The sequence below is a fragment of the Pristiophorus japonicus genome, chromosome 15, assembly GCF_044704955.1.
Source record: "Pristiophorus japonicus isolate sPriJap1 chromosome 15, sPriJap1.hap1, whole genome shotgun sequence".
NCBI lineage: Eukaryota > Metazoa > Chordata > Chondrichthyes > Pristiophoridae > Pristiophorus > Pristiophorus japonicus.
In genome coordinates this window covers 167,211,813-167,225,317 of record NC_091991.1, presented here as the reverse complement: position 1 = coordinate 167,225,317, position 13,505 = coordinate 167,211,813, and the positions used below count along the sequence as shown (strand labels likewise).

The 13,505-nt window shown below is 43.8% G+C and overlaps 1 protein-coding gene across 4 annotated transcripts in view; it reads left to right on the top strand.

Annotated features, from left to right (window-relative positions):
* LOC139280520 (mesothelin-like protein) overlaps positions 1-12,760 on the top strand; it is a 49,223-nt gene extending 36,463 nt beyond the window's left edge. For all 4 annotated transcript variants that reach the window (XM_070900000.1, XM_070900001.1, XM_070900003.1 and 1 more), the window contains exons 6-11: positions 1,627-1,773; positions 2,475-2,608; positions 5,717-5,850; positions 6,043-6,137; positions 7,780-7,966; positions 11,334-12,760. In XM_070900000.1, the coding sequence (XP_070756101.1) occupies positions 1,627-1,773; positions 2,475-2,608; positions 5,717-5,850; positions 6,043-6,137; positions 7,780-7,966; positions 11,334-11,422 (786 nt within the window). In that variant the 3' untranslated portion in view covers positions 11,423-12,760. The remainder of the gene's footprint in view (positions 1-1,626; positions 1,774-2,474; positions 2,609-5,716; positions 5,851-6,042; positions 6,138-7,779; positions 7,967-11,333) is intronic.
* Positions 12,761-13,505: the final 745 nt, after the last annotated feature.

Sequence of the window (13,505 nt, the reverse complement as noted above, 5' to 3'; positions counted from 1 at the left end):
GCATGATTTGAAAACCAGCTTTTCCCGTTGAATACTTCCAGTACCCTGAGCAACCCACCACGCAGAGCCAGCCATGGATTACTAGCAGCTCAGTTAGTAAAGGCAAATGGCCAATGGGTTTTATATAAAAGTTGTCTGGAAATTCCTGGTGCAGCTTAAATAAGGTTAAGTTGCAGCTTTGATGCTGTGTTATTTGCTCCATTCAGTTACACACCTAAGAAGCCACATTTCCACTCTGGGTGGTAAGGTGAGTGGCTGGTTTCTGAGTGATTTTAACCTGTCACCAATTTAAAATTGTCACTGAGAGAGTGACCCACCGTTTGCAAGGCCCCATTTGGTGGTGTGCAGTCTTGGAGCGTTCCATCATTATGTTCTCTGGTAGATTTGACAAAAGAAAGAGAATTCCCATCACACAGCCATATAAAGTTGGAGTCAGGGGATAAGTGAGGGTATGGATAGCAAGCTGGCTACAGACCAGAGAACACAGAGGAGGTGTTAAAGGCATTTGGCAAATGATGGGAAGTGCTGTCCCACAAGGATTGGTGCTGGGACCAGAGTTGCTCACAATTTGCATCAACGATTTGGACCCAGGAATCAAAAGCACAATTTCTAAATTTGTGAATGACACCAAATTGGGGACTTTAGTTAATATGGAGGATTGCGACAAAATACAGGAAGATATTAATAAACTTGCAGAATGGGTGTGTCATTGTTAAATGAACTTCATAGATAAGTGTGAGGTAATACATTTTGGTAGGAAGAATAAAGAGGGCACATACTCCTTGAAAAATCAATGTCTAAATGGGGTGGAGGAACAGAGGGAACTGGGGGTATAGATATACAGATCACTAAAAGTAACGACGGAGGTTAATACAGCAATAAAAAAGCAAGCAAAGCGCAGGAGTTTATTTCTAGAGGTATAGATTTGAAAAGCAGAGAAGTTATGTTAAACTTATATAGAACCTTGGTTAGAGCGCACTTGGAGTACTGTGAACAGTTTACGTCTCCATGTTATAAAATGGATATCGAGGCATTGGAGAAAGTATAAAAACAATTTACTAGAATGATACCAGAACTGAGTGGTTATACAGATTATATCAGGAAAGATTGATCAGGTTTGAGTTTTTTATCTGCAGAAAAGAGAAGACTGAGTGGTGTCCTGATGGTGGTCTTCAAGATTATGAAAGGGTTTCGTGTAGATGTAGAGAAGATGTTTCTATTTTCAGGCGAGAAAAGGACTAGGGGCCATAACTATAAGATAGTCACTAATAAATCCAGTAGGGAATTCAGGAGAAACTTCTTTCTGCAGACAGTGGTTAGAATGTGGAACTCACTACCACAGGGTGTGGTTAAGGTGAATCGCACAGATGCCTTTAAGGGCAAGCTAGATAAATACACGAGAGAGAAAGCAATAGAAGGATATGTTGATGGGGTTAGATGAACAGGGGTGGGAGGACTCTTGTGTGGAGCATAAACACCGGCATGGACCCGTTGGGCTGAATGACCTGTGCCTTTGCTGTAAATACTATGTAATACTTGGTGTGAAGGGAAATGTTGAAAATGTATTTTTTGGAATTTGTGCACTTTAATCTGACTGAATATAAATTTTGGGCAATTTTGGAACAGATATACACGAATGGACTCCCACAAGAACAGATACAACAGTTGGGCTTCATTATAACCGTGTACGGCCCTGAGGAGATCAGAACATGGAACATCACAGATGCGGACACCCTTGCACTTGTGTTGCGGAATAGCCCAAGTACTAACACGGTACGGATTAACAACCCCACCTTTCTTTCCCTCTCTACTGTATACTTCCTGGGTTTAGACTCTGCATGCCACAGCGAGGATTATTCAATCTGATTGGTTGAAGAGCCACACTGGTGCTTGTTCTGCAGACCTATGCCACAGAACCCCTGTAGGGGGCGTCACGCTGGATCAGCTGCCCAATGACAGCAAGTTGCCACGCAACGGCGGAAAAATGCTCTGGGCAGATGCAAGTGTAGTGAACGGCAAACGCTCTTCCTTCGCCGCTGATCGCAAAATACGGGCCATTGTCTCCGATTGACGCTCCCTATTCCAAAAAATATCATGCTTGGGGGGGGTTCTCACAGAAATATTACTAAAAATGGGCACTAGAGCTAACCTCAGTGAAGATCTTTACTGAAAATCAAATCCATCACAAACCTGATTCTGACACAATTTATTTTGATGGTAGTAACAAGGGAGAATGCTGGAAATACACAGCAGCTCATTCAATAGCCAAAGGAACTTGCATTCAGTTCTGACCCTTTATTACTTTCTGTTTCGATTCCAGATTTCCAGTAAGCACACCTTGTCATATTGCAATTCCTCTTATTTCAATAGCTGAAAAATGTGAATGTAGTGAATGAGTAAATGGAAAAAATTCTGAGTTGATGCTGAGTATGGAGAAAAAGTTAGTGACCTTTCACTGTTTTCTTTCTTTTCAGACAAATGCAGTTATTGCAAATTACCTGCAGAGATCTGGGCCGCTAAATGCAGTTGCATTGGATGCGATTGGTGGTCCAACATTGTGTACTCTGAGTGAAGAACATCTTCGAACCATCCTTCCCAGTGAGCTAAAGTAAGTGTCAAATTCTCTGCAGCTATTCTGCCAATCTATTCTCTAAGTTAAATGTGTGAAATCCCACCCACTCATGTCTATAAAAATCATGTTGGCCCATGGGACAGAGAGACAAAAATATCAGAGTGAATTTCAAATGTAGGCACTTGAACAACAACAACAACGACTTGTATTTATATAGCACCTTTAATGTAGTGAAACGTCCCAAGGCGCTTCACAGGAGTATTATGAGATTTTTTTTAAAAATGACACCGAGCCACATAAGTAGAAATTAGCGCAGGTGAACAAAAACGTGGTCAAAGAGATATGTTTAGTAAGCAGCGTCTTGAAGGAGCAAAGAGCAGTAGAGAGGCAGAGAGGTTTAGGCAGAGAGTTCCAGAGCTTGGGGCCTCGGCAACAGAAGGCAACAGCCACCAATGGTTGAGTGATTACAATCAGGGATGTTCAAGAGGGCTGAATTAGAGGAGCGCAGACATCTCAGGGGAGGTTGTGGGGCTGGACGAGATTGCAGAGATAGGGAGGTACGAGGCCGTAGAGGGATTTGAAATCCAGGATGAGAATTTTGAAATCGAGGCGTGGCTTAACTGGAAGCCAATGTAGGTGAACGAGCACAGGGGTGATGGGTGACCATTGAAGACGTTGAGGCTATCAACTGCTGGGCAGAGCAGCAGAGCTCAGCATTCCAATCAGTGTGTGCTCGAGCTCCAAGTCCACAGAAGCTGTATTTGAAGGGGAAAACATAATGAAGATTACAACATGATTTCACCAACTGCAGTGGAGCCAGGAGAACATCCAAACTCCCCGTTGAGCTGTCACAGCAGTGACCTCTAAAAGTCCCCAGGACCACTTTGTGAACATGGGATTTTCTGCTTAGAAACATAGAAAATAGGTGCAGGAGTAGGCCATTCGGCCCTTCTAGCCTGCACCGCCATTCAATGAGTTCATGGCTGAACATGCAACTTCAGTACCCCATTCCTGCTTTCTCACCATACCCCTTGATTCCCCTAGTAGTAAGGACTACATCTAACTCCTTTTTGAATATATTCAGTGAACTGGCCTCAACAACTTTCTGTGGTAGAGAATTCCACAGGTTCACCACTCTCTGGGTGAAGAAATTCCTCCTCATCTCGGTCCTAAATGGCTTACCCCTTATCCTTAGACTGTGTCCCCTGGTTCTGGACTTCCCTAACATTGGGAACATTCTTCCTGCATCTAACCTGTCTAACCCCATCAGAATTTTAAACGTTTCTATGAGGTCCCCTCTCATTCTTCTGAACTCCAGTGAATACAAGCCCAGTTGATCCAGTCTTTCTTGATAGGTCAGTCCCGCCATCCCGGGAATCAGTCTGGTGAACCTTCGCTGCACTCCCTCAATAGCAAGAATGTCCTTCCTCAGGTTAGGAGACCAAAACTGTACACAATACTCCAGGTGTGGCCTCACCAAGGCCCTGTACAACTGTAGCAACACCTCCCTGCCCCTGTACTCAAATCCCCTTGCTATGAAGGCCAACATGCCATTTGCTTTCTTAACCGCCTGCTGTACCTGCATGCCAACCTTCAATGACTGATGTACCATGACACCCAGGTCTCTTTGCACCTCCCTTTTTCCTAATCTGTCACCATTCAGATAATAGTCTGTTTCTCTGTTTTTACCACCAAAGTGGATAACCTCACATTTATCCACATTATACTTCATCTGCCATGCATTTGCCCACTCACCTAACCTATCCAAGTCACTCTGCAGCCTCATAGCATCCTCCTCGCAGCTCACACTGCCACCCAACTTAGTGTCATCCGCAAATTTGGAGATACTACATTTAATCCCCTCGTCTAAATCATTAATGTACAGTGTAAACAGCTGGGGCCCCAGCACAGAACCTTGCGGTACCCCACTAGTCACTGCCTGCCATTCTGAAAAGTCCTCATTTACTCCTACTCTTTGCTTCCTGTCTGACAACCAGTTCTCAATCCATGTCAGCACACTACCTCCAATCCCATGTGCTTTAATTTTGCACATTAATCTCTTGTGTGGGACCTTGTCGAAAGCCTTCTGAAAGTCCAAATATACCACACCAACTGGTTCTCCCTTGTCCACTCTACTGGAAACATCCTCAAAAAATTCCAGAAGATTTGTCAAGCATGATTTCCCTTTCACAAATCCATGCTGACTTGGACCTATCATGTCACCTCTTTCCAAATGCACTGCTATGACATCCTTAATAATTGATTCCATCATTTTACCCACTACTGATGTCAGGCTGACCGGTCTATAATTCCCTGTTATCTCTCTCCCTCCTTTTTTAAAAAGTGAGGTTACATTGGCTATCCTCCACTCCATAGGAACTGATCCAGAGTCAATGGAATGTTGGAAAATGACTGTCAATGCATCCAATATTTCCAAGGCCACTTCCTTAAGTACTCTGGGATGCAGTCCATCAGGCCCTGGGGATTTATCGGCCTTCAATCCCATCAGTTTCCCCAACACAATTTCCCGACTAATAAAGATTTCCCTCAGTTCCTCCTCCTTACTAGACCCTCCGACCCCTTTTATATCCGGAAGGTTGTTTGTGTCCTCCTCAGTGAATACCGAACCAAAGTACTTGTTCAATTGGTCCGCAATTTCTTTGTTCCCCGTTATGACTTCCCCTGATTCTGACTGCAGGGGACCTACGTTTGTCTTTACTAACCTTTTTCTCTTTACATATCTATAGAAACTTTTGCAATCCGTCTTAATGTTCCCTGCAAGCTTCTTCTCATACTCCATTTTCCCTGCCCTAATCAAACCCTTTGTCCTCCTCTGCTGAGTTCTAAATTTCTCCCAGTCCCCGGGTTCGCTGCTATTTCTGGCCAATTTGTATGCCACTTCCTTGGCTTTAATACTATCCCTGATTTCCCTTGATAGCCACGGTTGAGCCACCTTCCCTTTTTTATTTTTACGCCAGACAGGAATGTACAATTGTTGTAGTTCATCCATGCGGTCTCTAAATGTCTGCCATTGCCCATGTGGGCAGAGTGAAGTGACGACCTTGTTAGTGAACACCGACCACTATAGTCCTTTTAAAGGGTTAATGTTAACCCAGATATAACATCACAACCATTCTGTTGCAGGAAAGCCACGCCACTTGATATTTCCACATGTACTCAGGCAAAGAAAGACATCATTTACGGGATCGCAAAAGTTGCATTCCAGGATCAAGCTGGTGATCCCAAAGCCTATTATAACCTCATCAAGCCATATGTCGGTAAGTAAAATGACAATCTGGTTTGTTGATTATTTGAAGAATTGTTTTAAAAAAAAAACGTAATTTTCAAACCATTGCAATCTTCACCTATAGAAGCTTGCTATTAATACCAAGGAAATTTAATCTTCATTTTAAATCTGCATTTATATGGGATTATGTATGTAAATAACTGTTCTTTCTCTTCTCCCAAAGGTGGTGCACCAGCTCTTGATCTGCAGAGTTTAGCTGCAGGGAACATTACCATGGACTTCCAGACATTCAGCGGACTCAATCCAGTGGAAGTAGAAGTAAGTATCAGTGGAGGATCGCAGTAGGATTCAGTGTTTTGTCACATTGTGCATGAACCAGATTAGAAACATAGAAAATAGGTGCAGGAGTAGGCCATTCGGCCCTTCTAGCCTGCACCGCCATTCAATGAGTTCATTGCTGAACATTCTAGAAGCAGCACCTGCGAACAGTAATTAATTCAGTCCCGCCTGCAATTATCACCACAGACCATATCATGCTGCACAACCTCTATGTCTGGCATCTTCGCTAGACTAGAAACTGCAGCGGGAACATCATTTTCTCAGCTGTGAAGAAAAAAAGAGTAGCAAAACTCTCCTCGTCTTTCAAAGAGATTTAAAGTCAGACTATATGAACTCAGACTGTTTGCATGTTTATTTAGCAAAAATTGGGCGTGATTTTAAACTGGCAGCCGATTCGCTGAGCTGTCCAAGACCAATTTCAGGCCTGATATTTTCTTTTAAAGAAACACTTTATAGAATCACTGACCATGCTGAATCATGCTTCACAGTTCTGGTTGTAAGAAATCGTGGATTGGAAGAAATAACGAGACAAAAAAGTCTCCTCAGACTGATGTTAAATTAATTGGACTGACACTTAGAATTTGCTTATGGTTTTTATTTCCTGCGGATGTTATAACATTTAATGATGCATTCCATGGTGCAATAGCTAAAACAACTTGAACAGCGTGAACATAAATAACTGATAACGGGCATCTGAAGGCCAAGAATGGCCAGTCTGACTCCAACCTCGGGAGGATAAGGACAGGGGAGATGGGGCTTCAGAAAGTATAAACAGGAAAGGCATGTGTAGAGGAGGGTTTCATCTAAGAGTTGAGACAAAGAACTCGACATATCATAGGTTTAATGGTCCTGTCCATTATTTTATGCCAGGCTCCATCCCTAAAAAGAGAATAAAAGAGATATCTAAAGAGCTTTTCAGGGCAGACGGTGCAGAGAAGAGTGGTTCATGCCACCAGCATCCTATCCGATCGGGACTAGTATCAGCTACTTGTCACGGTCGTATGTCTACTACATCTATCCTGATTGTATGTTGTGTTTAACTACATTTGAACCACTGCTCCTTAATAAAATGCTTTATGACTGCTAAGACCCTTTTGGGTAACGATGTATGACTCCTAAGACCCGTTGGGTAATCTGCGAGTGACCTGTGATCCAAATCTTACATGGTTGATTGGAGAGAGTCGCACCAGGAATGGAATTAATCCCATCTGAGTATAGGGTAGCATTATTGGCTGATACAAGAGATTTAGAAGAGAGAGCAAACAAACCCTCTCTACAAAGACAGTTTTGAGGCAGTGGAATTTACTTCCAGGGTTAGAGGTTGAGGCAGAACTACATTAACACTCAAGATTAGATTGGATAGGTGGATGAAGAAGATGGGGTTGAAGGGATCTGGCAACAGGACGGGTAAATGTTATTAGAAGTATTTGCTCATGTGGATGATTAACTTTGACACAAACAGGTTGGGTCGAATAGCCTGCTTCCTTGTTTATGTATGTATTTCTATGTATATTACCGGTTTGATGGCACCTTCCTCTTTATGACATTGGATTAAAGAACAACATGGAACCAAGAATGAGAAAATGCATTTGTTACATTACTGCCATTTTATCTCTTTCAGAAACTCACTCCTCAGAACTTACGTGATCTACTTGGAATAAACCTTAACTCACTTAAACAAAATGAAAATCATCCAATAGTACAGCGTTGGGTTAACTCGCACACAGTAGCCGAGGTGAACAGTCTGGGAATTGGGCTACAAGGAGGAATATCAGCAGCTGGACTTGGGAACATGGCCATTCAGGAGCGTAAGTGTCATTTTACATCAGTTTTCTGCACTCTGATAAGCACATTGGATAGTGTCTAGGATTGGTTGATACCATCATGGGCACATCATGGAAAATATTTTATTTCAAAGCAGTGCCATCCTTGCGGTTTACATGTGTATGCGCCCATATAGGCCGCGCTTTCGCCATCTGTGGTGAGTCGGGTGCGGCCGGCATCGGTGGACTGTGGGGAACCTGCTGCTCTCTGCAGCCTGCCCTCTCAAAACAATCTTCCGTTGATGGGGCTTCTAAGCCTGCCCTGTGAGGCTCCCGGCCAATTAACAGGAAGCGGGGTCTGTTGATGTCATTTGATAATGTCATCAGCTGGTTTCCTTAAAGGGACCATGCGCACATTCATTTTGACAGTTGTTCTGTCCGTGTTCTACAGCATTGAGGTGCTGCAAACTCTGACAAGCACTGTACAAAGGTGCAGGGCTGCACTCAGGCTCTCCCATTACTCCCTCCAGATGCTTATGGAGAAGGTCACAGCACGTAGGGAGGTCCTCTTCCCTTCCAATGGGCAGAAGGGACCATCCCCAGAGAGCAACGCAGCCTGGTTGCACATTGCGCAGGAGGGCACAAGCAGGGATATCATCAGGAGGAGCTGGCTGCAGTGGCGCAAACCTTTCAATGAGCTCAGTGGATCATGAAACGTTTCATCAAAGCCACGCTCAATCTCATCCTGCTGTGCCACTCATCACATCCCCATCACTATGCCTTCCCTACCCTATCCCTGCACATCCTTACTCACACTAACTCACCTTGCATTTCCACCCATCCCTCTCTCTCTATCTATATTATCATATCCCTATCTCACTAGCCACCCCTCACACTCACCCTCATCCTTGTCCAATCATACCAACTAACAACGCACATGGGTAGGCACTTTAGTCCTTTAGCTAATGTTCATGTAAAGTTTATGTTGATGTGTTGTCAAACATTGAAATCTTCATTTGGAACACTTTGCATTCACGGACAGATTTGTGAGCACCTTTGGAAGTGGTTTAGTGAGTTGTAGTGAATGGTGGGACATAAGGGTACCCCCCACAATGGTGATGCGGGTGAACGGATTGGCTTGGGCATTGCAGGAATGCTTTATGGAGCTGGTGTGGGGTGGTGCCAACCTGGGGCATCATGTGGCAGCCAGGGTGTACAGCGTCGAGTGAAGTAAATGTGGCCATGGTGAGGCCATTCCTGGCATCCCGGGTACCAATGTGGTCAGGTGCTGATGCCCTGTGTCCTGTGCATCATCAGGTGATTGCGGAAAAGGTTGGTGTTGTTGGTGGTGATGCTGATGTGTTTAGTGATGTTGGTGTTGGGGCTGATCATGGTGGGATTATGAGGAACAAGGTGAGATTTTTTCAAGGGCACCGATGCTCCTGGAATAGCTGGCAGGTGAGGTTGAGATGACAGAAGCGATCTGTCAATGGTAAGAGAGGTTGCTCCAAGGAGGTGACGATGACTAGAGAGGTCACTGCAAACACTTCCAAACTGATATAGCTCAAAAGTCTTCCAAATCCTGAAGGCTTCAGCTTATGACATTGGAAAGGGAGCAACTGTCAAATGGGAGCTTTTGTACCACTTCTGCAGCTGTCAACTAGTCAAAGCAATGGAGAGTCATTGCGAACCCGACACACTTACCTGGTGTGTTCCCCGAGGGACGGTAATCTCGTCAAAAACTTGGTAAAATAGCAAGTGCCTGGTTAAAATTCTTGTAAATATTATCAAAGTACCTGTCAATCATCTTAATTGACTGGTCTGCCGCTTGCTGTTGGGTCTGCGATGCGCAGATGGGTTAAGAGCAGACTTCCAACCTGCTGTCTATCAGGGCCATTTTGACAGTGGGCCCGCCTCCAAACCCGCACTCACGAGGCTGGGAAGATTCTGGCCATAGACTCAAATCTAACAGAGGTTAATCTACGCAGATTCACAGTCACTTCCATTCACACATAATCGTGTACAAGTGTGTACAGAACCAACTAACAAAATATGCTGTGGTTCATAACTAGAAGAATTTAATCAAATAAGTTTGAAAAAAAAATGGCAGTTGATAAAGTGTCACATAATAGGCTTGCCGGCAACGTTGAAGCCCATGGAATAAAAGGAACAGTGGCAGAATGGATACGAAATTGGCATAATTGAAAGGAAACAGAGAGTAGTGGTCAATGGTTGTTGCTTGGACTGGAGGAAGGTATACAGTGGTGTTCCCCAGGGGTAGGTACTAGGACCACTGCTTTTTGCGATATATATTAATGACTTGGATGTGGGTGTACAGGGCACAATTTCAACATTTGCAGATGACAGAAAACTTGGAAGTATAGTGAACAGCGAGGAGCATAGTGGTAGACTTCAAGAGGACATAGACAGGCTGGTGAAATGGGCGGAAACGTGGCAGATGAGATTTAACGCAGAAAAGTGCGAAGGGATACATTTTGGTGGGAAGAACGAGGAGAGGCAGTATAAACTAAAGGGTACAATCCTAAAGGGGGTGCTTGAACAGAGACCTGGGGTATATGTGCACAAATCCTTGAAGGTGGCAGGGCAGGTTGAGAAAGCGGTTAAAAAATCATACGGGGTCCTGGGTTTCATAAATAGAGGCATAGAATACAAAAGCAAGGAAGTTATGATGAAACGTTATAAAACACTAGTTGAGCCTCAACTGGAGTACTGTGTCCAATTCTGGGCACCACACTTTAGGAAGGATGTGAAGGATTAAGAGAGGGTGCAGTAAAGATTTACGAGAATTATTCCAGGGATGAGAGACTTCAGTTACGTGGATAGACTGGAGAAGCTGGGGTTGTTCTCCTTTAAAGCAGTGAAGGTTGAGAGAAGATTTGATAGAGGTGTTCAAAATCATGAGGGGTCTGGACAGAGTAGATGGAGAGAAACTGATCCCATTGGCGGAAGGGACGAGAACCAGAGGGCACAGATTTAAGGTGATTGGCAGAAGAACCAAAGGCGTCATGAGGAAAAACCTTTTTACGCAGCGAGTGGTTAGGATCTGGAATGCACTGCCTGAAGGTGGAGGCAGATTCAATCGTGGCTTCAAAAGGGAATTGGATAAGTAGCTGAAAGAAAATAATTTTCAGGGCTACGGGGAAAGGGAGGGGGAGTGGGACTAGCTGAAGTGCTGTTGCAGAGAGCCGGCACAGGTTGGATGAGCCGAATGGCCTCCTTCTGTGCTGTGATTCTATGATTCTATGAAATGTAATCGTTCTGCTCTTCAATGTGAAGTGAATTTTGTGAAAAGTGCTGTTTTACACTAAAAATTATTCCTGCTCGAATAAGTTTAAAGGATGCTGTAGAGGATAATTGCTAACTATGTTTTTTATTTCATGTTATTTTCCAGTGCCTGGTTCTGCTTCAGTCAACAGCTACAGTCTCCTGCTTTCCATCTGCATCGCTGTGATGAGCGTCTCATTGCAATGGCTTCTATAAGCTGGGATTCAGCCCGTCTGTGCTTTCTGCCTTGTTAAATAGAAAGAATCCGCGCTCCCGGCATCAAGGATCAAGTGATGGCTATTAATGAAGGTTTAACAAGCTCAGCACATAAACTGAAATCTGCTTATAACAATGCACTGTGTGGGGTGACTTTAAGCCAGCTTTGTAGACATAGTTCTGATCAAGTGCAAAGCATAATATTTTAGGGACAACATTAGATTGCCATCAGAATGATAATCTAATAGCAGTCAGTAAAGTATTTTCTTTTGCTGTTTACCTAATCATGCATTTCAATCTTTATTAATTTTCATTTCACAGGATCCTTGTAGAATGAATATGAGTGTAACTTGATTGTGTGGACACTGTTAGTAACTTGAGCTGTTTTATAACATGGGCCGGGTATCAGGAGAGCAAGCGATCTCCCACATTTATCTTTGTAATGTACAGTTGTCATGTAAGCTGGTTGTGTTGTGAGGTTCCATCAGGGCAGATGTGCAGACTAGTGTCACTGTGATGTCATGGCATCGCCACCAACACCGGCATCTACTGCTTGACCAGCAGGCTTAGAGTCCCAAGGAAGGCTGTTGGTCATAGGTTTATTTTTAAGGTGTAAGATGTATATATTCTCTCTCTCTCTCTCTATCCAGACCTGAGTGTCTGTGTTAACTTCGCCCATCTCAGTGCAGCAGCAGTTACGTTGCGACAGTTTTTTTCAGTGATTTGTGATAGAATGGGGAAAAAACACAGTCAGGGTTCCTGCCCGTTATCGTTACCTAGTTACCCGGTTGGAAAGTACCCATTGTGAACTTCAGCCTTGGGCTGGGCTGTGCTGCTCTTCACAATCGAATAATGTTATTTTCTGGCTCTAACAAACCGAAAACATCCTCCCCCCTCAATCATAGAACAGATATCATTCATGAAGAAGAATGGCCAGTAGGGAAATGCACCACATTCCAGCCAGAGTCAGCACCTCCCAGAGTGAAGGGGAAAAAAACATATATTAATTTAATGCAGTCATATTATTTGTACATTCTCTGTTAAACAATACTCAATGCCTTTATAATTGGATGTTTACATAATTTGCTGTCCTTTCTTGCAGCTTTCCAAAGTATCTACTTTATTTATTGCATGACTCACCTATTGATTTCTGTTGCCTTGTGCAAAACATTTATATTTTTAATAACTATGTAAATGAGCTACATACATGAGCTTGGTTAATTCTGTCACCACCTATATATGATCTGGAAATAGTCAATGTTGTTGAGGTGGGGAAGGTGAAGCAAAAGACAAAGCAAAGCATTTGCACCCATTTTCAGCCAGAAGTGCCGAGTGAATGATCCATGGCAGCCTCCTCCTGAGGCCCCCACCATCACAGAAGGCAGTCTTCAGCCAATTTGTTTCAATCCACGTGATATCAAGAAACGGCTGAGCACACTGGATACCGCGAAGGCTATGGGCCCCAACAACATCCTGGCTGTACTGCTGAAGACTTGTGCTCCAGAACTAGCCACACCTCTAACCAAGCTGTTCCAGTACAGCTACAACACTGGCATCTATCCGACAATGTGGAAAACTGCACAGGTATATGCTGTCCACAAAAAGCAGGACATAAAAACATAGAAAATAGGTGCAGGAGTAGGCCATTCGGTCCTTCGAGCCTGCACCACCATTCAATATGATCATGGCTGATCATGCACTTCAGTACCCCATTCCTGCTTTCTCTCATGATCCCTTTAGCTGTAAGGGCCACATCTAACTCCCTTTTGAATATATCTAATGAACTGGCCTCAACAACTTTCTGTGGTAGAGAATTCCACATGCTCGCAACTCTCTGAGTGAAGAAGTTTCTCCTCATCTCGGTCCTAAATGGCTTACCCTTTATCCTTAGACTGTGACCCCTGGTTCTGGACTTCCCCCAACATCGGGAACATTCTTCCTGCATCTAACCTGTACAATTCTGTCAGAATTTTATATGTTTCTATGATATCCCCTCTCATTCTTCTAAATTCCATTGCATATAGGCCTAGTCAATCCAGTCTGCCTTCATATGTCAGTCCTGTCATCCCAAGAATCAGTCTGG